Source organism: Argiope bruennichi, chromosome 1 (assembly GCF_947563725.1).
Source record: "Argiope bruennichi chromosome 1, qqArgBrue1.1, whole genome shotgun sequence".
Classification (NCBI taxonomy): Eukaryota; Metazoa; Arthropoda; class Arachnida; order Araneae; family Araneidae; genus Argiope; species Argiope bruennichi.
The window spans coordinates 8797005-8819760 of NC_079151.1; the positions used below are offsets into that span (position 1 = coordinate 8797005).

General features: G+C 28.3%; 1 protein-coding gene across 3 annotated transcripts in view; it reads left to right on the plus strand.

Annotated features, from left to right (window-relative positions):
* The window catches only part of LOC129963884 (kinesin heavy chain-like), a 95479-nt gene that overhangs the window by 28838 nt on the left and 43885 nt on the right, over positions 1-22756 (plus strand). For all 3 annotated transcript variants that reach the window (XR_008784038.1, XR_008784039.1, XM_056078481.1), the window contains 2 exons: positions 14754-14878; positions 17780-17884. Coding sequence is in view for 1 of the 3 variants with exons in the window: in XM_056078481.1 (XP_055934456.1) it covers positions 14754-14878; positions 17780-17884 (230 nt within the window). In the remaining 2 variants the exon portion in view is untranslated. The remainder of the gene's footprint in view (positions 1-14753; positions 14879-17779; positions 17885-22756) is intronic.

Sequence of the window (22756 nt, forward strand, 5' to 3'; positions counted from 1 at the left end):
GCAAAAGAAATAATTATACAGTATGATAATGCGAATGATAGATTCCCTATATCTTTGGCTTTCAGAAGTCTTATGGAATGCGAAAAAATTTATGCTCGAATTGAGAAGGAATTGTTGGAAATTATTTTTGCGTTTGAAAAAATCACAATTTTGTACAAGGACACAAGGTAATAGTTCAAAGTGATCAAAAGCTTTTGATCTTAATTACAAAATAGCTGATTAGTAAATTTTCTTCATTGAATATTAAAATTATTGAAGTAAGAATTTACTATCGAGTACTTGCTAGGTAAAGATATGTATTTTGCAGGTACATTGTCAAGTACTTAATGATTCATAAGTGTTACTATGCATTCAGTTGCAGAATATCTTTCAATAAGTGCTTCAAGAATTAATCAATTTCAAAAGGCACTAAAAGATTGGGAGGATTTTCGAATTACTGTATGAAGGGTTGGCCAGAGAGAAAACAAATTCCTGCAAATTTAAGAGAGTTTACCAAAAACTCCAAAATGATCGGTAACTTGTTGAAGATCTTTTATTTTTAAATGATAAAACAGTTCTCCTTACAGCATTAAGGTTGGAAATGTTGCCTTTAATACATGAAGCTCATCTAGGCATAGAAAACTGCAAAAGCAGAGCAAGAGAGAGAATGCATTGGTCAGGAATGTCACATTATATAGAAATCTTGTAGAATATGCCATATTTCGAATAACCCAGGTAAATGAGCCATTGTTATCTCATAGTATTTCTGATAGGCCTTTTCAGAAAATAGGAATAGAAATTATCTTGTTCTTATAATTTTACAAAATAGATTGAAGAAGAAAATGATAAAATTATGAGGGAAGTAATACAAGTACTTGAATTAATAATTATTTGATTTGGGGTGACTGAAATTATAATTGGTCATAACAATCTCTTTAATAGTTATGAATTCAAGAAATTTCCAGAACAATGTATTGAAATTTCTTTCATTAGTGTATATAATTCGAGAAACAATGGAATGGCAGTAAAAGCCGTGGGGATTGATAAGACACTGTCTAAGAAAGCACATGAGGACAATAAGACACATTGAAACCTTGATTGAATGTAGAAATACTCCTAATTATCCCCTGTTCAGCTCATGTTTAATCATAAAATGATGACTAAATTGCCTATAAGTGGTAAATATGTGGGAATGTTTAAGGATGTCATTCCAAAATTAAAGGAATAACAAACAAAGCGCAAGTTTTATTTCTCTTAACAAAAACTTTTAACTCGGGTTTTTGACTTTCCTGTTAAGATTAGTGATCATTTGGAATATTCTGTATATCATGTAAATAATGATAATTTATATAATAACAAACATATGCATAATTATTTAAATAAGCAACAAGGTTATCGAACTAGATATAGGCATATTTGTAAAATTTCTGCACATTTAAATTAGTTTTCCCAACTGAACTGTATATATGCAATAGGTGAGATGTGACATATTAGTGCAATATAATTGTAATCAGAACTAAATTAAGTAGTAAACAGCTGGCAACAGCTTATAGTTGAGTTGCATGTGACACCATGCTATTTAAATTAATGTATATATTTTTCATGAAATAAAATGTTGTATTCAGTTTAAACTGTCATGCTCAGCAATTTCAGAGAACAATACAAATTCTAAAAGGAAGGCAGGATAAATTTATTGTAAGTATTTTGAAAAAAACCTATGAACTTTGATGGATAAATACAGGTAATTATTTTTTACTAAATTATTCATTTTTTTAAAAATTGAACAATTTACTTTTATTTCATATAAACTCTTTAAAAAAATGTAAAATTGCTAAATTTTTCTAAATTTAATTTTATGTATTGAAAATAAGAAGACAGCTTTAAATTAATCTTCAATGCCTTTTTATGAATAAGATAAATATAAACTACTTTTTTTGTTTATTGTTTCTTGATTTTCTCCCCATAAATGAACATGGAAATAAAAAAATCGTAGCTGTGGATTCAATTTTAGACATATGTTTTAATTGTATCATTTTGTCCATATCATAAGAACTACTGAACGGTTCAAAGTTTAGTAATCACATCTTCAAATGAAATGTAAAAAGTGAAGAAAATAGAAAAATGATCTGTTTGCTATTTACATATCAGGATGCATAGCATCATTTAAAGTCCTTAAAAACTACTTATTTTTAATGGTTCTTATAAATGAGCTTAAAAGTTCCTTGAGGGGAAAAAAAAATAATTAAATTTTACCATATTAGAATCATGCCAGATCTTCACGATTATGATTGCATTTTCTTTGCAATGCCTGATCTTTTATCTCTAAAGAAGTCTCTTTAAAAAAGTAAAGGGTTTTATTTCTGTAAATAGTAGTTCAGTATTTCAGTAAAAAGTAAAGGGTTTCTCTCTAAGTAAGAGGTTTTATTTCAGTTAAGTGAAATACTGATAATAAGGAAAGAAATGTATTTCTTTCATTTATATACTTGATTTTTCTCTCGCCTCTTTATGCCTAGTTTCGATAGGGAGAAAATCGTTTTATTTTAGATATAATTTTATGTAGTCATGTAAAATCCCATAAGGTAGTTTTAACAATGACTTCAGAAAGTTGTCTGTTTTCTTATGAGAGCTGTTTTATTTTTGAACATCTGTTATTAATATTTTAACATTATTCAGTAAATCACCAATCATAATTTATTTAAATATTTTTACTAAGAAAATTTTTTAATGATATGCCAGGAAATATGCGTTCAATTCATTGTGGACTTTCAAAAGTGCATACAATGAATGGTTCAACGCTCCCAAAAATAAAAATATACCAAAATGTTCTTGGTGCTCCAGAGTTACTTATAGGTCATTACTTATTACTCTTGTTCAAGATGTAAAAATTAAATCAATTTCATTAACATTTCTTTTTTACTTTCTCATATATGAAGGTTTATAGAAAAAAATTTAGTAATTATCAAAAAATTCTAGCTCAAAATTTTACCCTATCTCCATAGTTGAGATCTCTGACAAACCAAGGTTTTTAATTCTCTATCTGTCTATAAACATGGCAAGTAAAAAAAAACTGCCAGTTAGAACAGTATTGGTATTTTATCTTAACACCATATTTTAAGATTTCTATCAAATTTTGAACAAAATCTATCTATATTAAGTTTTTCATCTGCCGATCAAGGTGCAAAGGAAAATGATATTTTAAGTGCCAAGGTCTATATTGGTAAAATTTGGTTTTAGTAAATGTAATGTGGTTTTGGTAAATGTTGCACAGATTTAACTTCTGATGTACGTATCAATAACAACTTTTAAGCCGAATCCTTCAACAAGTTGATCATCTGTCAGTCTGTATATTAATGTGCATATGTCATTATTCAGACACATCAAATTAGATAAGTGAAATTTGGTAAATATTTTAGTTAACAAAATCGTTGTTCTGTGCTATTTAGTCTGCCAACTTATGCATACTTAGTTTTCTCTACAATACTGCATAGCACAAGCATTCATGTGTGGTTTATGAAGATAAAAATTTATCTGTTCATGGCTTCACATTTTTGCCCAATATCCCTAGTTTTTGTTAGTGAGGAAAAGGTGATAACACTTTAATTGGAGAATAAGTCATTATTTAAAATATTTCTACTGCTATCTCATGAGTTGCAGAACAATGATTATATATATATTTAAAGTTTTGAAAGAATAGCTACTTGGGTGAAATTATTTTGTCACTAAATACCTAATGTTCAGTTTGATTTTTCTAATAATATATTATGATCTGCAATCGATAAAGTCAGTGCAGCTGTGAGAGAGAACAAATTAATAAAAGCTTCACATTCTAGAAAAGAAATAAACAATAAAGTTATATGCTTTTCAAGCAAGCTTGTCAATAGCTTGTTTTAAAAATGTTAGAATGCATTATGAATAAATCTCTAGTAAATTATGCATCTATGAAAAAACATTGTCTTGGTAGAAAAAAGTCTTGTAAATGTAAAAACAAACAAGCAAAAAACATGCTCAGCATTGCTCTTACATTAGAAAGATGAAGATCATATTGCATTTTCGTGGTGTGTATAGATCATAATAGGATAATTTTTGCGGGAGTTATAATTTTAATGTTAGGAAAATGAATTTGGATGAAACATTTTTTTTTAATCATTGAAGGCAGCAAATTTTCAACACAATGGAATTTGAATAATTATTTTAATTATTTCTCGTGAATGAGCTTCTGATGAGAGCAGAATCGCCACTAAACCGGGAGAACAAAAACACAGGAAACTTAAAAATCGTCTAAAAAAAGGCAGGGAAAATGCAAAGAAATTAAAAATTTTAATAAAAACAGGGAAAATGCCAGGAATTTTAAATTTCTGATCCCCTCCATCCAAATTGTGCCGATCTCTAACGATTGCAAGCATTAAAAAACATAGTCACTGTTCCTAAAAAGGAAACAATACCATTTGCGTAATGCGGTAACGCGCCCCTTTTCTGCTCCCTCCTCTTTATTTCTGTACAGATCAATCCAATTTCGATTTGCTAGACAGTTGTTCTTTTTCCATGAGATTCCTGAATTGCAGCTAATGAGCTTGCACGAGACTTCTGTGACTGCGTGATAAAGATAATTTTATTTTTTCTATATGTAAATACAAAACTTCTTTTAATATGCTATTTCGGGTAATGTTAATTTGTTTCTTTCTTTGCTTTATCCACTCCTTTAAACCATATTCCATTATATGCGAATTCGCACATTTCCTCGTGTCTTGAATAAACCTACAGGAAAAACATGGGATTTTTTTTTTTTTTTTTTTTTTTTTTTACAGATTTGAGTGGCAACCCTGTGAGAGATTCACCATTGATATAAATAATTGATAAAGGAAATGTAAATGAAATATTTTATTTCACAATGTATTAAGCCTATGACCATATAAATCAGTTAGGCAGAATCCACTATGTAAATGCTACTATATAATATAAAGAATTGCGAATATCATCATTGGCCAATTCAAAATAGCACATATTTTTTGAAAAACCAGTGGCTAAAAAATAGATGCCAATAATATAATAAAATAAGCTGATTTCTTGATGTCTGTGCAGAAAATGAAATTTCTTTTAGGAAAAGAAATTTAGAAATCTTAATATATATGTTACGGTCAAAGCCCGAAATCGGCCAGATCGCGAATTGGCCGGCCAATTCGCGATCTGGCCAACGTTGCTGTAAACTTACCGGCCAATGTCCGATCTTTTCTTGATTTCGGGCTTTGGCCGGCCAATTCGCGAAATGGCTGGGGACGATCGGCCAAAGTAGAAAGAAAGGAATCAAGAGCACATTGTTTTACACCCTGCTAAAAATGAAGTATTTAAAAATGAGTACTTCTGTGTACTGTTTTTTTTTTTTTTTTTTTTTTTTTTAAAGTGCAACTGTTTCAGAAACGAGTTCAAATATAAGTGACACCTCTGAGTTAAAAATAAGCTTGTAATATATAAAAATATGATCTCGTGTTATTCTGTTCTCATATTAAAGCCATAATAGAAATTATACAGTGAACGTGTATACTTTTACAACGTGATAGCGTGAAGATTATATTTGCGCCCATCAAAATGAAATAATTATATCTTGAGCAAAGGCGTTGCGTATCATGTATGAATACAAAGGCAAATTGAGTATTCAGTTTTCAATTACCTTTAAGGGTGATCCTTAGTCTTTTTCTGCTCCATGGACCTAATGTTAAAGATCCCAGATCACATTGTCTCCCGAAATGTCGCTTCAAAAAATATGAAATTTTTTACAAAGGCAAATAACAAAAATAAGGGCTAATTAAAACAAATATGAAGGACAAATAGTTCTGTTATTAATATCATTTAAAGACATTTCTTTGTTGGCCCCATCTGTCGAATTTCACCTACAACATGTCCTTATTTATATTTTATACATGAATGTCATTATATTTATTTACCACTAGTCGCCTTTGGCGACCAGCCGGTTCACCAGTATTAATGATCTCTAAAATTTTCAATTAATGTAAATTGCTCTCTTAGTAGCTTTTTCTGCAAAATATTTTTGAGCTTCATATTTTGGTAGTTATATGATTCAGTCGTACTTTTATGTAGGCATAAACAGTTCTGTTTCATTGTACTACTTTCCCTAATGTTCTGTCAGTATCCATAAAACTTCTACTTTAAACTAAAGTGGAAATGTTAAACTGCAATCAATATAAAAGCTATTTATATTAAAGCTAACCATGTCTTTTTTTTAAATATGAAAATTGAAATCGGAGTCGTTCAGGAGTGAAATCTGACCGATTTATGAAGTTTTTATGCATCATTTTTATAATCACAGGCCAATCACTGTCTAGAAACACTGCAGAGGATTAGCGTATCTTCATTGAGACAGTCGGTGAAGTGGTCTAAAATCGCCAGTTTTTATAGAAGTGTGATATTGAAATTTCATAAATCAGTCAGTTTTAGTGATTGATTTAGTTGGTTGGAGTTCAACAATTTTTATTAAAAGTATTGGTGTCTCAAGAATATTTTGTTTAATATGATTCAAAGGGTAGATGACCTATGTAAAAATTTAAAATTCCTGATTCATCGGAGCATTTATTGACTAAAGTTATATTAAATATAATTATTTAGTTAATTTAGACCATTTTGTTAGCAAATGTATGCCCCAAATTAGCTGATGGTAGCTGATTAGAATGATTATCCTAAGTATATTAAACTATGTTTGCCTTAAATTAAATTGTTTTATTGAATTAATAATATAGGTATTGTCAAAGCTCATAGAAAACTTTTCTTTTACATTTACTTTCATTTACATCTTTTACATTTACTTTACTTTAGAAACATGTACTTTTCAGAAAATATCTTATTTCCTCTTTTTTTTTCCATTTTATACAGACACCTGCAGAAAATTACAATTTTATTTATTAAATTTGCAATAATAGTTGATTTATTTTTTAATTTAAACTTCTATCAATGTGATGGCAGCACGTTGATAAAAGATATTTTTTTTTTAATTTGACGTGCTCGTGCAGATTAAATTTTAGCATAATTTAATCTAAGCATAATTTATAAATTAAATTTTAAGCTTTAATTTAAAAAAAGCTTTAATTTGATGCAAAAATCGTTTTGTGCTGTAATATTTTTTGGTTATAGCGATAAAATGCAGAAATTACGTTTAATTTTTAATTAAAATTCTAATTAAAAATTTTAAAAAATCGCTACAGGGTGTCCATTTCCGACCTCCAAGGTATATATATATGCCAAATTTGATAACTGTTTGTCAAACGGTTTGGACTGTAGAGCGCCAACACACACACACACACACACACATACACACACGCGCGCGCGCACAAACATACATTGAGCTGTATTTATAAGTATAGATTATCACATTGGGCTTTGGCCAAGGATGCCCGGCCACTTCTCGAAATGGCCAGCCAAAGTAGAAAATACAACATTAATTGCAAGTATTTCGGACTTTGGCCAAACCTCTTGGCCAGTTCGCGAATTGGCCGGCCAATTCGCGAACTGGCCGTATTTCGGGCTTTGGCCGTAACATATATAAATTACGTGTCACGTTGTTTGTCCGCGATGGACTCCTAAACTACTTAACCGATTTTAATCAAATTTGAACACCGTGTGCAGTTTGATCTAACTTAAAAGATAGGATAGCCCTTTTTTGAATTTTTAATTAGAATTTTAATTATTAATTAAAAACTAACTTTCCCGCCAAAAAATCTTTTCATTTTCCCCACCGCCAAATGAGTACGGCTTCAGTTTTTTCCCCCCAACAGTCATGAGGCTAGGCTTAAGATTTTTCGGCTGATTATTTGAAACGATTCTATTTATTTTCTTAATGTTTGATGCATTTAAAATTAAACATTGCTAATTAATCGATCTTTCAGATTCATTCTTAAGTACTTTTGAATTAAAATAAAACAGAATAAAAGAAATTAAAAATTTCTAATCTGCATAGCGTTACCCCAACTGGCGTAGAAAAACTCACGCATTTGTGTTCCGTAACTGGCGTTGAAAATTCACGCATGCGCATTGTGTTCTGATTGTTGACATGACAACCATTATCAACGGATGATTTAAATTTTTAGGTTAGTTGCATGTTTTTGTAATTAAATTGTATTTATGTTAGTTATATATTTTTTGTATACGCTTATAGTTTTAAGTACATCGTTTTTTAAGTAGTTTTTTTTAACCTGTTTTCAAAAGATTATTTTAAACGATTCGTTTTATTTTCTTAGTGTTTGATGCATTTAAAATTAAACATCGTTAATTAATCGTTCTGGTCATGATGAATCTGAGAATATTTTGTTGACAAATTCTTGAAATATTACATAAATTAGGAAAGATATTCTTTAGTGCCCATAAAGTTTAAACGCTCAGTGACTGTTTTCAGTAATCATATTACAAAAAAGTACTTTGTTTCAGTAAAAAATATTATTATGTTAATTGCTGATTAATCCTTTCCACTTTAATTTATAGTATAAATTCTACGGGAACTAACAGAAAATGAGAGAGATACATATTACGTTATGACTGATGGCGTTTATAATATGAGTGAATTATATATCAAAATTTGAAGTTTTAAAATATTTTGATGAAGAAGCTATTAAAGAAGGATTTGCATAAAATATTTAATTATTGAAATTTTAACGAATATTAAGATTGACGAACGGGCTGGTCGCCAAAGGCGGCTAGTTGAATATAAAGCTAACACACTTATTGAACAAAACAAAGTTTTCATTACTATTAAAATCAAATGAGTTGTGAAAAGCTATTAGTGAAAAAATTAAACAATTTCAAAAAGATTGTAAAAAAAAAAAAAGGCTGAAAAGAAACAAATTTTTATGTACACATATAACAAAATTAGCATGGTATTTATATCCAAGCTTTGCTTATTTATATTTGTAGCATTCTTTTTTTTTTTTTCAGGGAATGAAGTGATCGTGAAATTGTGGTTTAGTAATTTTTCTGTATAATAGGTTGACTGTAATGTAATGAAATGATTTTAACTGTGTAATAAAAGTGCTATTGTAAAAATGTTCTAAGAAAACTTACATAAAAAAACATTATAAATAATTTAATTTGTGTTAATTCTAATTTTTTTCTAAATATACTTAAAAAGTGCAGATAAAGTGCCTATTTTTTAAGATAATATTTGTTTAGGCACCCTTATAGTTAAATCAAGCCCTAGATCACTTTTTTGTGTGTGTATATCTCTGGTTATTTTGATTCAAATTATTTAAAAATTGCTGTAAAAAATGTTAAATGTGAGGAATTGTTTAAAAAAATAAAAACCTAAGATAGTTCTAGGAAAATATATTTGAAAACGGGGGAAAAACAATGTGACTCACGAGTATTAAAAAAAAGATGCGGCAATAAATTTAAATGCCCGATTTTATAGATTGCTGACAATAAATACTGTTTAGATATTTCTTTGATACTCAATACAATATGTTAATTAACGCCCCCCTCCCCCACCCGCTTTTTAAAAGCAATAAAAAAATTTGCAATGACAATTTTAAAATATTTAATACCTACAATAAATAATCTATGTAAACAAATAGTAAATAATTTTAGTAAATATAGTATTAAATACCGTTTTTTAAAAGCTAAACATTGTAGATTTGAATATTTATGGCTACATTTAGTGATACATGTAAATGTATAAATAATTTTAATAAATAGAGCAGTAATTAGTATAATTGAAAAAAGTAATAATTTGACCCAAGTAAGAGGACTCAAATATTTTTCTTTTAGCTTTCAGATTTGAAATATTAGGTTTTAAGGTAAATGAACTGAAAATTTTTGTATTCAATCATATCTCTAAAATCTTCAGAATTCAAAATAAAGTTTTCTTAAGAAAAATTAGAATAGAAATTAAGCTGCTTTTAAACTGAATATCGGAAATGGAAGTTGATCCAGTTGTGCCAACGCTTCAGAGTTAAGGTAACGCTCATGAGACTTTTTTCTTTTTTTCTTTTTTCCATTCATTCTTTCTTCAATAATGTCCATTGCAGTATATTGAAATACTAGGAAGCTGTCCGGAACGAGCAGTACGAAATATGAATTATGCCATACTTGTTGCTGCTCGAAAAGTGTTCGATTATTTATTATTATTTCTCAAACACTGAACAAATTTTTAATGTTTGAGATGAAGAATTTATTAAAGTTATGCCTAGTTAGTGTATGTTTAACCCTTTATGTATTGTTATAGATGAATACGCAGATTGGACCAATCAACGGAAAACACAAATACAGCAGGATGAATTTGTTGCGCCTAAGAGATATATCGAACATGGTAGAAGCTGCCTTAAAAACACTTGCAGTGAAGCCTGTTTAGTACATTACACATTCGGTCATCATTCTCTTAAACATGTTGGTTTGGAGCAATTCTTTGAACGGCTTATTAGATTGATTTTAATATACTATACTGAAATGTAATTAATTGCGGTATGTAATTCTGTTAGTCGATCGCGTAAAATCTGGTATGGTGAGGTTTTAACTGGAAGCCATAAGTTCTCAGTGATCGTGATTTCTTTCATGGTGCACTTTTTAAATGACTTTTATCCATTTGAAAATTATTATTTGATGGACTAAACTCGCCGGATTTTAGCTTTTACCAAGGATAAAAAATGCTACTTCTGGCATTTAAAATTTTTAACGAAATAAAAAAAGTTCTTCAGAACTTCCATTCTTCAGGATTTAGACACTATAATTTTATAAGGATTTTTCCTTTTTCTTTTTTTATAGCTCGCCCTCTATAAAAATCCCTCCCACCCCAATGAAATCTCCCTTTACATCTGAAGGTTTGACCTGATTGAGAGATCAATACGCAACATAAACTATTGAAGTTAAGAACATGCAATTTGGAAAGTTACTTCTTAAGTATTAGAGGCCCACTAAGAACGAATATTTCAAAATTTTAGAAGTTCAATTTAAAAAATAAAAACAGAATTTTAATTCTTTATCGTTCTAACATCAAAGCATCTTCACATACAAATTATTTTTATATCATTTTAAAAGTTAAAAAACAACAACATTCCAATTGTTTTGTTTGAATGAATGCATTTTCCCCCTTCAGTTTTAGTTATTTTTATAAAACTAGTTTTGAACATAATTTATAACAAAGATTTTTATTATAATGAAACTCAAAACAATAACACCGATTCTTTAAATTTAACTAAAATTTTCAAATTGTTCATTGAATGATTTTATTCAATTTTATATTCAAAACATTTATTTTTCAGGGTCCAGATTCTATCATTCTATAATGATTGTTTTTTCCTCCCCTTTTTATAATTCTTATAGTAATTTTGTTCCCAAAGAAATCTCTGTTCACGTATAAAGATTGGTCAAGAATGGCAGAGCGCAGCATAAAACATTTAAGTTAGGAGAATGAAATTTAAGAAGTTATTTTTTAGGATATTATAAGCCGACTAAACACGCATTTTTCAAAATTTTAGTTAAAAAAATAATAACCGAATTTTAACATGTTTTCACCATAACATAGCGCACAAAAATTATTTTAATGCCGTTCTTAAAGGCTTAAAAAATAGCTTTTCAATGATAAAAGTTTTGTTTGAATGTATACTTTTTTTTTGTTTAATAATTTTTGAAAAATTAGTTTTGGGATGCAATTTGTAACAATGATTTTTACTATGATGGAGTTCAAAACAATGTTATTGCTTCGAATCATCTTGTTGCATTATTTTAACGTGGCTTAAGTCATGATTAAAAAAAAAAAAAAAAAAAAAAAAAACGCTCTCTTTGCTTTTTATATATAAAAAACAAATTATGGACTGCTGCTTATTCAATGAACTGCTTTATAAAAAATGTAAAGCAGTTCATTGAATAATATTCTTTATTTGATGAGTTTTATTAAATTTTGAGGCAATGTGGTTTATTTTCTCATGCTGACTTAATAAAATATTAATAAAAAACAATTGAACTAACATTTTTTTTTAATTTTCATTTTGTTTCTAACTACAGGCTCTTTATTAATTTTACGAATTAGTTTTCTTATTTATGGAATCTAGAAGTTGTTACAACATTTTTATTCCTTTGTAAAATATATAATCACCTTTTTTTTTTGAAATTTTTTAAAGCTAAAGTAAGAATTTTTATATATATATCAGTTAAAAAACCAGTTTTTGTTAAATTTTCGGAATACAAAAATGTTCGGAAAATGGTCATTACTATACATCAGAAGTAAGAAGCGATGCGATATTTTTACAGTCTTACCATTTCTGAAAGCTACTATTCTTTTCTATTAAAAAAATGATTGAAGAAATTCATTTAGAACATATCATTGTACTGTAGTCAATTTCATGGCAGCTCCATGAAACTGATGGCTCAAAAATCTGCACAAGTTGAGAAATTGATGCCCAAATATCTAATTTGACAAAAATGAATAAATAATAATTTAAAAAAAATCTTGCTTTGTAATGTTTTTTTGTTTAGTTATTAAATGATTTGTATAATCATAACAAAAATGGTTTGAGTTTTATTTCGTCCGAGTCCGTAATTTTGTGCGACTTGCAATTAAAGAGTATTATAGTTAAAATATCTTCTTCTCTTAATATGTAAATTTTATCTTCTAAAATATAGATAATAAAAAATGATAAATTGTTTTTCTTCTGTATGTAACCTTCTTTTAATATGCTATTATTTTGAATAATGTTAACTTGTTGCTTCTATTCCTTGCTTTTTCCACTCCTTAAAACTATATTCCATTATAACTAGCACATGAGTGCTATTCGCACATTTCTTCATATCTTGAATATTCCAGTATTGAGTGGCAACCCTGCTTATAAGACTGCACCGAAAATTTCTAAATATAGCAAGCTGGTACAGGAGGAAATTTACTTTTTCTATCCCAGCTATGTCGAACCTTATTTGTTATATAACAATATATATATATATATATATATATATATATATATATATATATATATATATATATAAATCCAATACAAAAGATTTGGTATGCTATGCTTTTACATCAATGTTGACATTTTCAGAAATGATTTATCTAACTAAATACACTGCTGGTTTGTTAATTTCAGCCACAGTCTTATAAGAATAATTATCAGTCTTCAGCTGCAATCTTATAAGAGAAATATTGAAAAAAAAAATAATAATAATCTCGTAATTTTAATACTAATCTTATAAAAGTTGACTTAATTTTTTGGTATTTATACATTTTTTTTTGTCAAAAACCAAAAAGACATAATTTGTTTTACAATAGAAGATGTTGTACAGAAATAAAAAAAATTAAAAAATACAGATTTAAAATTAATTTCAAAAAATTTCAATAAAAACTATGCATTATTATAAAATATTTTTTTAAAAATACACAAGTTTACATATGTGTGCATGTACGAAGGTGTTTAATTTTTCGTTTTTTTTGTTTAAGGTGCTTAAAAACTGCTTAAAAGTACATAATTTTTGCAGCAATTTCTCATTATGCACCACATTTCTCTTCATTGATTTAAGTATTTATATGGTTTAATGAATATGTGATAATGAAGCCATAGAAATTTTTATTTTGCAGAATTTAAACTACATTAACCTTTTTCACTTTATTATCATTAAGCTTTTCTACTTTAAAATGCTATCCCTTTGAAAGCAATTCTCATTTTTATTATGATTGTTCCAAACATCTCTAAAAATTCTCCAAAATTAGGCATTTATTTGCCCTTTTGTTTCTCATATTATTGTTGCTTTAACATATTGTATTTCAGGAATATGAAAAGGTAATGCTAAACTTGGTGTTTAGGGAAGGGGATTTAGTTGAATGATAAAGTTAAGAATAAAACTTCGTGGATAATCAGTGCCAGATATGTAAGACATAGCAGTGGTTTTTGGACACTTTTTTTTTTTTCATCACAAATGCATATTTATAAATATGACAGTAAATGATTTTCTGATATTCAATCTATCAGCAATCAACTAGGCGATGAATTGGCAAACAAAAGCAGCTGGAGATTGCATATGCTTAATCTTTCAACAATATAAGTTCAACATTCACTATGGCCTTGCATCATTCTTGCTGTTTTCATGGCCCTATCTGAAGTACTTGATCCTTAAGAAAAGTTCTGTTTTCTTGAGAAAATATTTTCTTAAGTAGCTGTGATGGTTCATAAATTTTCGTTTTAATTAATTTAATAGAATTTTTACCATCATGTCTCTTCAGAATGTTTATGTTTAGCCTTTATTTTCAAGACTTGATTAGTGTCTTTAATAAGAACACAAATAAACAAAAAAAGTCCACTTTTAATCATTAAGTTTGCCTTGAGAGTTTGAAAGTTATCAGCGCTCAGCAAATATTTAGCCAATAGAGTGTGCAAGAGGAACTTCATCTGAGGGACATAATAAGAGGAGATCAATTTGCTTATTAATTGGATATACACCATATTTCATCTTAAGTTCAGTGCATTAGAATGAATAGTTCTCGATTTATTTATTCAGTTTTAACTCTTTTGACCTAACTTTTTTATGATTAAAATTTTAATTCCCATATAAAAATTGTTCTTCCTGTGATAATCCATGTTAAAGTAGGATTTATTTACCCAAAAGGAGTGAAGTTTTTTTTCTAAAAAGTATATGCCCTTTATAAAAGGATTAAAAAATTTTTTTAAGTATTTTTAAATTAAAGGTTTATTACATTATTACTGTGGGAATTTAAATTGTATTGTATTGGTTTGATTTATAAAGCTGTTCTGACACAATACTATAATTCTGGCATTTTCTTGTTTTAATCTTTGCAGACATGAATGAACACAGCTCTCGAAGTCACAGTGTTTTCCTCATCAATGTGAAACAAGAAAATTTAGAAAATCAAAAGAAACTTAGTGGGAAATTGTACTTAGTAGATTTAGCTGGCAGTGAAAAGGTAAATAATTGTTGAAAGCATTTCTGTATATTATTGATATCCCTGTTATAAAACTGTTTCCTTTCTTTTATGTGGATGAGGATGAGTTTGGGTTTAATGTAGCTTTTCTATAAGCAAAACTAACTGTGCAGTGATTCTCATAATATGATAAACTATCTGTGCAGTTTCTGTAAGTGGAATGGTTTATATGTATACTTGTGAGTATTTTGTTATAACTAGGTAACTTTTATATATTTATAACTACATAACTAAAATAATTTTGATTGTATTTTAACCAAAGAGATTCAGACTAGACGAATTATTGTCTTATTAAAATAGACATTTTTTTATTTAAAATTTCTTTGACCATTTTTATTTTATAGAAGATGAAGGTCTGCTATTTATTTATCAATTGTTATTCAGTTAGGCCTCGGATATATGTTGGAAAACTATCAGCAGTTAGATTTTCTGTCATTATTATTATTATTATTCACTAATTTAAACCTTAATGTAGTTTGGTAAATGAAATTTACTGAAAGATTTTTTAAAATTAAAGAATGGACATATAATAAGAATGAAATATATAGGTAGAAGACAAGAACAAACAAAACAGTGCAGTAAAGAAACTTCAATTATAAAAAGTTGATTAAATGTCAATATAAAACAAAATAAAAGTAAAGTTTTCATTTAATAAACTTGTATGCTTCCTTTATTCAAAAATTCCTATTTGTGTTCCTCTATATAAAGATTTTTCTCCTAACACAAGTTTCATGTGTTAAAAATATATTTGTAGTGATAAATTATTTATGAAGATGTTATTAATTACTGTAATCTGTAAGTTATTAAATACCAAGATATTTTTAATGAACATTTTGCAACATAGTACATTGGATGTCCTTTTTCATTTAAATTTAATTATTTCTTCAAAGACTGAAGCAAAGAAGATATGCGTAAATCCCCCCCCCCCCCCGCGCCATGTTTAGGTTTGTTTCTAATACAGGACGTGTATTGCCGTTTTCCCACTAACTCCCTTCTCTTACCAATCTTAGAAAAACATTTTAATGCAAACAATTAATTAAAAAAAACGTTGTCTAAAGTAAAGATGTTGATTAGTGTCTGTCCCATTTTTTTTTTTTTTTTTTACAAATTATTATTTTGAATTTTATTTTTATTGATTTTTGAATTTTTATGTAAAAAAAGTGTTATTTTTTTCTCTTTTATTTGAGTATATATTTTGTGCAATGTAAATTGTTTGTTAACATATCTTTAATTCTTTATTGTTGCGTTTATCTGCTATCATTGTTCACCTAAAAAGTAGAAAACAGAAATTTAAATTTTCTTACTAAAATTTTCTTTAGTCAACTTTATATGTTTTATTTATTTTTTAACATTTTATTTTTACTAAAATGCTTTTTGCTAGCCATATACAGAGTGTTGCCGAATTTGAAATGCAAATTCAGAGAAGTGATAGTAGTCATCAAGAGATAAGAAATCACTATACAATATGATCTCCCAAACGACGTTTAGTAAGTGAAAAACCCAAAATGTAAGGATTCCGAATAAAAAATTAATAAAAAAGTTACAGATAATGTTTCAATTATGATTTTTTTTTTTTAAGTAGACGCACATTCTTAAAAAGTTTTTGCATGTAGATAACATGCTGATTTGATGATCCAGAGTCTCAAGCTTACAGAATCTAGATTTTCAAAATTTCAGTGAGAAGTTTAATTAAAAAATAAAAACATAATGTTAACATCAGTTATAACAAAAATTGTACAAAAATTATTTTTACATAGTAAACTTTAAAGCAGTCTAACAAGATATTTCACTTGAGTGCTTTAAATTTTAAAGGAAAGCAAATTAATGTTTTACTCCAGAGACAGTTAAGGCACTAAAATGCATTAACTGTCATTTTTAATTTTTATTCTAACTGCAGAGCTGTTGTCTTTATAACTTTGTTAAGTAATTTGTTTCCATTTTTTATGGAAACTAGGAATTGTGAAATCGTTTTCATTTCTTTGTAAAATATGTAATTGCTTTTTTTGTTGTTTTTTAAAAGTTGAAACAAGAAGCTTCAGCTTCTGGCTGTTTTGCCAATCTTATGATGGTAGCCATCCTGGAATGCTTTAGCTCTTAATTTTATAAAAGCAAAATTTTATGCAAATGAAATTTTCTAGATTTGCTAATATGGTGTGTTAGCACAGGAGAAAATTTGTATTTTCCATCCCAATCTTGTTAAATTTTTATTGTTGTATATATATAAATATCAAGTTCAAAATTTTTGCTCATGCTATGCTTCTACAACAATGGTAACATTTTCAGAAATGATCTGTCCATCCAAATTAACTGGTAATTTGTTAATTTTAAAGAAATGTAAAAAAAAAATCCAAATTGTTAGTGTTAATTTTATGACTTAATTTTTTGTAATAGAGTTTGGGAATTTTTTTTTCACTTTTATCTTTTTATCTAAATTAAAAATTTGTTTTACAATAAAAGATGTCATGTTTTAAATAATACGAAAATTTAAGAAAATTCCCTAAAAATCATGCATTATTATAAAAAAAACATCCTTTGCTTAGAAAATACGCAGACTTTGTATGCATGAATGTAAAAAGATGTTTTTTGCTAAGGTGTTTAAAAAGTGCTGAATTTTTACAACAATTTCTCACTATGTACCCTTAGACATTATATAATTCATAATAAAATGTTTACAATATTTTTATTCTTGAATTTCTTTTTTCTGTAATCATTTATTAAAGTTTATAAAACATGTTTTGTCAAATAAACAATAAACTTTTGATGTATCTGGAGTTTTAGTATAAATCTGCCCATACACTTTATTGGATGGTTGGGAGTCTATTCTATTTACTTGTGAAGTATTTAATTTTTTAATTTCTTTTATTATTTTCATTTTATTTTTAGGTTAGTAAAACTGGTGCTGAAGGCATGGTTCTGGATGAAGCTAAAAATATTAACAAATCACTTTCTGCTTTAGGAAATGTCATATCTGCTCTAGCTGATGGCAATGTAAGTAAATCTTTTTTAAATGCCATATTTTATCTGTGTGCTCTTTGTACAACTATTAATGTTCAAATTCATGTTGAATAATTTTTTTATTGATTATTATTTTTATTAAAACCTTTGAATTATTACATCTAGAGATTCATTTAAAATTGACATTGGTTTTTAAATTAACACGTTTATGGACAGTATAATCTTGGTAGGCACTACTAAATTTCATACATTGCTATAGGCTAAGCATCACAACGAATAATTCTGTGATATGACAGAATGGATTAAGCCGTCTACGTCATAAGACTTATGTATATAGGCTATAATGATATGACACTATGTCAGTTTATGTATATAGGCTATAATGGTGTATGATATAGTCTATATAGGCATATGCCTATATCCGCACTGTCGTATTTTTGGTGCAATATACTCTGCGTTTTTCTTATACGCCTTTAGACGACAGTAGTTTGTGTAAGGTAAAATAAAAAAAAGTTTTATTTTACCCTACCAGTTTTTTTATTTTAACCTACCAAACAAGTTACCAATCAATACTTTTATTTATTATATAATCAACAGAATATCTTACAGATACTTGTGCTCTTGTTCTGTCTAATCATAATAATGGTGCAAATTTTAAAATTATTAAACAATTAGCATTATTTAGTAATCAGTCTTTGTACTTTAAGAATGAACTATCAATCATAATTAATTCTAATAAATTTATATGAATATTTTATTATCAATTCTTCAAACTCTCATGGTAAGCCTCAATCAGGAAGGGCATAATGGAGGCTTATCTGGACGGCCTTTACAGCAATAGTTTGTTTCTTTTTGATTGTTTTGTTTGGTACAAACCCTGCAATTTAGGAAGGCAAATTTTTTTGATGTTCCAGATCGAGCTGGCATTTGCACTGACCAATGAATACTGGTGTAATTTTCAGTTACAGAAACATTTTCTGGCTGAGGAGCAGATGATGTACTAGGTTGAAATAATCTGTTATCATTAATCCTACTTTTATTGACGATATCCTTTCCTTTTAGATTTCCATCAAGTCCAATCATGACCTTGATTCATTCATCTCAGTACTTTATGTAATGGTATATGTGGGCATTGTGTTTTTTATATTGTGTGAGTTGGTAGAATTCATTCCAGCCCATAATATCCAACAAATTAAATAGTCCCTTTTTATACCATGTGATGTTTTTTCGGGCACATGAATAGTAGGATACCATTTTATCGCAGGGATAAATGTCGGACATATATTTAAACTTCTGCAGGTTTCAATCATAGTTTGCCAAATCTATTCCTCACTTTTACAATCGAAGGATGTGCCTTAATAATAATCATTAGAAATGGACGTTTATCCTTCCATTTTGAGATGTACACTTTATGCTTGCGTACCCATACATGTTCACTTTTTTTCAGCCTTTTTGTTTATAATGTGTTTTGGATTATCTTTGCAATTTGAATGCAATGGGCCGGTGCTATGAGTTTTCAAGTCGATCAATTGCTGTGACAACTTTACAGAATTATAGAAATTGTGCTTGAAAAGACGATGTCCTCAGAGCAAGTATGAGCACATTAATCTCATGATCAGATTTTCTGTCTTAGAATGAGCTACATTCTGTTATATTTCATTCTTTCCTGAGTATATTTTTATATTTAGCACTTAGCCGTCGTGGGTAGTAAGTTCGTAGAATTTGCCATAGCGAGCTTTCTCCATATGTTGATGGAAGTGTAAACCACCTGAAACAAAAGAAGCAACTCATCCAATGACAGTTCTTCACCAGCATTATGCATTTTACAAAAGTTAAGAGTCAGCATAGTAGTATATTTGACGGCCTTGTTTTCTTCTTTTGCAGCTAATTCCGAAACACAAATGCGACATAAAAATTGCTCATACCTTCTTCCTGGCATGATATGACTAAATATGAGATGATAGAATAAGGAATTTGATGGTGAAAATACTCTGCTTTGCATTGGACATTTCATGTGCCTTTGAGAATTGCAAGACCAAGAGATTTCTAAACAATTAGTTTCATGAAGTACAGCTTTGCAGCTGTCTCTTATGAAGTCTGTTACTGTTGCATAAGTTGTTTCCATAATTGTTTATACAATTTACCAGATATTCTAAGTAATTTTGTGGGAACATAAGATAAAAAAAATCATTAACTTGGGTTATATCTTCAATATTCTCGGTTATTCCACTCTGAGAGGTATCAAAATTGAAATCTGGTATTTCGATTACTGTTTGAGACTATGATTCCTCTATAACAGCTGTCTCTGATGTCCTAGGACTGAGACTGGTCAGATGTGACTGATCTAAAGTATTTTGGTATTCATTTAGGTGTGCTTCCTCATTTATAAGATCACTAGTCACTAATGCAACTGGTACTTGTGTTGAATCTATGGCATGGGAATTAGAATATTGACTATTCATAATATTTTCACAGTGCTCATGTTCAGTGCTGTCTTCAGTCTTTGTGTTGTCATCACCTGTACTACTAAGTGAAGAAGATGTGGACTCGTCAGACAATACAACAATTGTACTCTGTTATACTGTCTGTTTGTGACGATGCTTGAACTGCATCTTCAGAATTTGGAAGATTCATTGCCAGATGGCTTATAATTTTACAAGATGATCCATACTCACCATCATCAGCAAAGAGGTCTTGATTTGACTCGGGTATAAACTCTGCATCGAATAGTTCTTAAATCCATTTTTGTTCATTTTCATAAGAATCTCGTAATGCCATCTGCAAAAAGTGAACATTGAATACAATGCAACAAAATTATGTTCAAAATATGCATTAGATAAAATAATTTCACTTATTTACTATTCGACGAGACTTCTAAATAATAAACTAGTGTTTTTTTTAAAAACCAAATAAAGCAGTATATATACATAAAACAAATACTGTTTACTATTTAGAAAACAATTACATTCGAAAACGTGTTGCAACATGTAACCGTACTGCCGCGGTGCAAAACCCAACTGATCATATGTAAATACAATGCCCGCAGGGTACTGTCATATCATTTTCATGAGCTTGACATCTGGGGGCATTACTGTCTATCAACATGTTAAGACTGTTAGGAATAAATTTTACCTTTGTTAAGTTTTGTATTTTCTTATGATGTGTTTGGTAAATTGCTTGCCACTTTGCTCAACGACTGAAAAACTGTATCAACAAACTTTAAATTTTGCAACTTATTTAATTTTTGGCGAGTTGAAAGTAAGAATTGTTGTAAGATCAAGAAATGAATTAAGGGGGTGGGGTGGCAGGAAATATGTTTTTATTTGAAAAATCTTTATCATTCTTTTGCAAAATCCAAATTCACTGAATTTTTGTTTTAATCAGGTTTATGAATTATGAATTTGCATTCAATTGTTTACAAAGATTTAGGCAGAATGACTAAAATATATGAGATTTAAGGAAGATAAATTTAATTGCACATTATTCTAATTTTAAATGCAATAATTGCAGATCATTGTAAATCGTTAATTATATTTACACTAATTGTAACACCTTAAACAATGTTATTTGTTATACATGTTTTAACCATAATAAAAAACTGAATATCATTATATAGTAAAATGCACAATTAGAGGTAGCAGTAATTACCACTTAAATAATTCATGTACACATCACATTGCAAATCTAACCAAAAAATAAAAATCTTTCATTTTAGCACTCCAAAACATTAAGAGAATAAAATCTTAATGCCAATAAAGCTATAAAAGCATGTTTTGCCTTTTCATGGCTGTAAGGTCAAAAATTATTCTTCAATATAAATAGTGATATCTGAGAATTAATAATCTATCTGATTATGGGAAAAGTATAATAGAAAAATTTGATGAAAAAATAAAACAGGTGCAATTTTTATTTCAAAAATAGAAATTTGCGAAACATATAAAAAAGTTTAAAAAATTAGTTAAAATTAGGGGTGGGGGTCCGCTTTATTACTATATTAAAATGTATTCAACACTAAATTTTTTCTAATACCATTTATATAATTTTATTGTTAAATGCTTAATGTTTAATAAATTTTTATAAGTTATTATAGAAAATATTTTATACAATTCTGCGAGTTAAAGAGTAAATTTTATTGTTAAAAAGGTATGTGATCTGAATAATTGCTGCACCTGTTATGAGGCATACACAGAATTGCCATGGCACATGGAAAACTGGAAAAACACAGGGAATTTTAAAATCAACTAATAAAACAGGAAAAATACAGGGAATTTTATGTTTCTTGGTTATTTTTCCCCCATCTAAATAATGCTGATTTCTAAAGATTGCAAGAATAAAAGATAGTGGTCATCGCTTCCGAAAACGCAACATTACCATTGGCGATTGTGTACTGTGGAAACTTTCCTCTTTCCTATTCTCTCTTCTTTTTTTTTCTTTTTCTTTATAGATTAGTCTATTTTTGATTTATTCAACAGTTGTTCTTTTTCATTGAGATTCCTGAATTGCAGTTAATGAGTATGCGTGAGACTTCTGTAATTGTGTGAAAGATTAGAATACATTTCTCTGGCAGGAATAGCAACATTCAATCTGAAACATTCATTGTTAGCGGCATTTGAAAAATTGTAATATTATACAGAGTAGATTAATGAATTTTTTAAAATAGTTAGCTGTTCAAAATCCATATTTAATACAAATTGGATGAATAAAAAAAATCAATCCTGATTTTGCTGAAAGGGTTTGAGAAGTCCCGCAAAATCCATTTGTTGCTAACTCCTTTCTTTGTAAGAAAATAATAAGCTGAAGTAATATGAGAAAACAGGTGCTTATTAGTCATGCCAAAAAAAGCGAAACAAAATTGTGTGTCAGTTTAAAAAAAAGTCATAATTAATAATAAACTTTGTATCATAA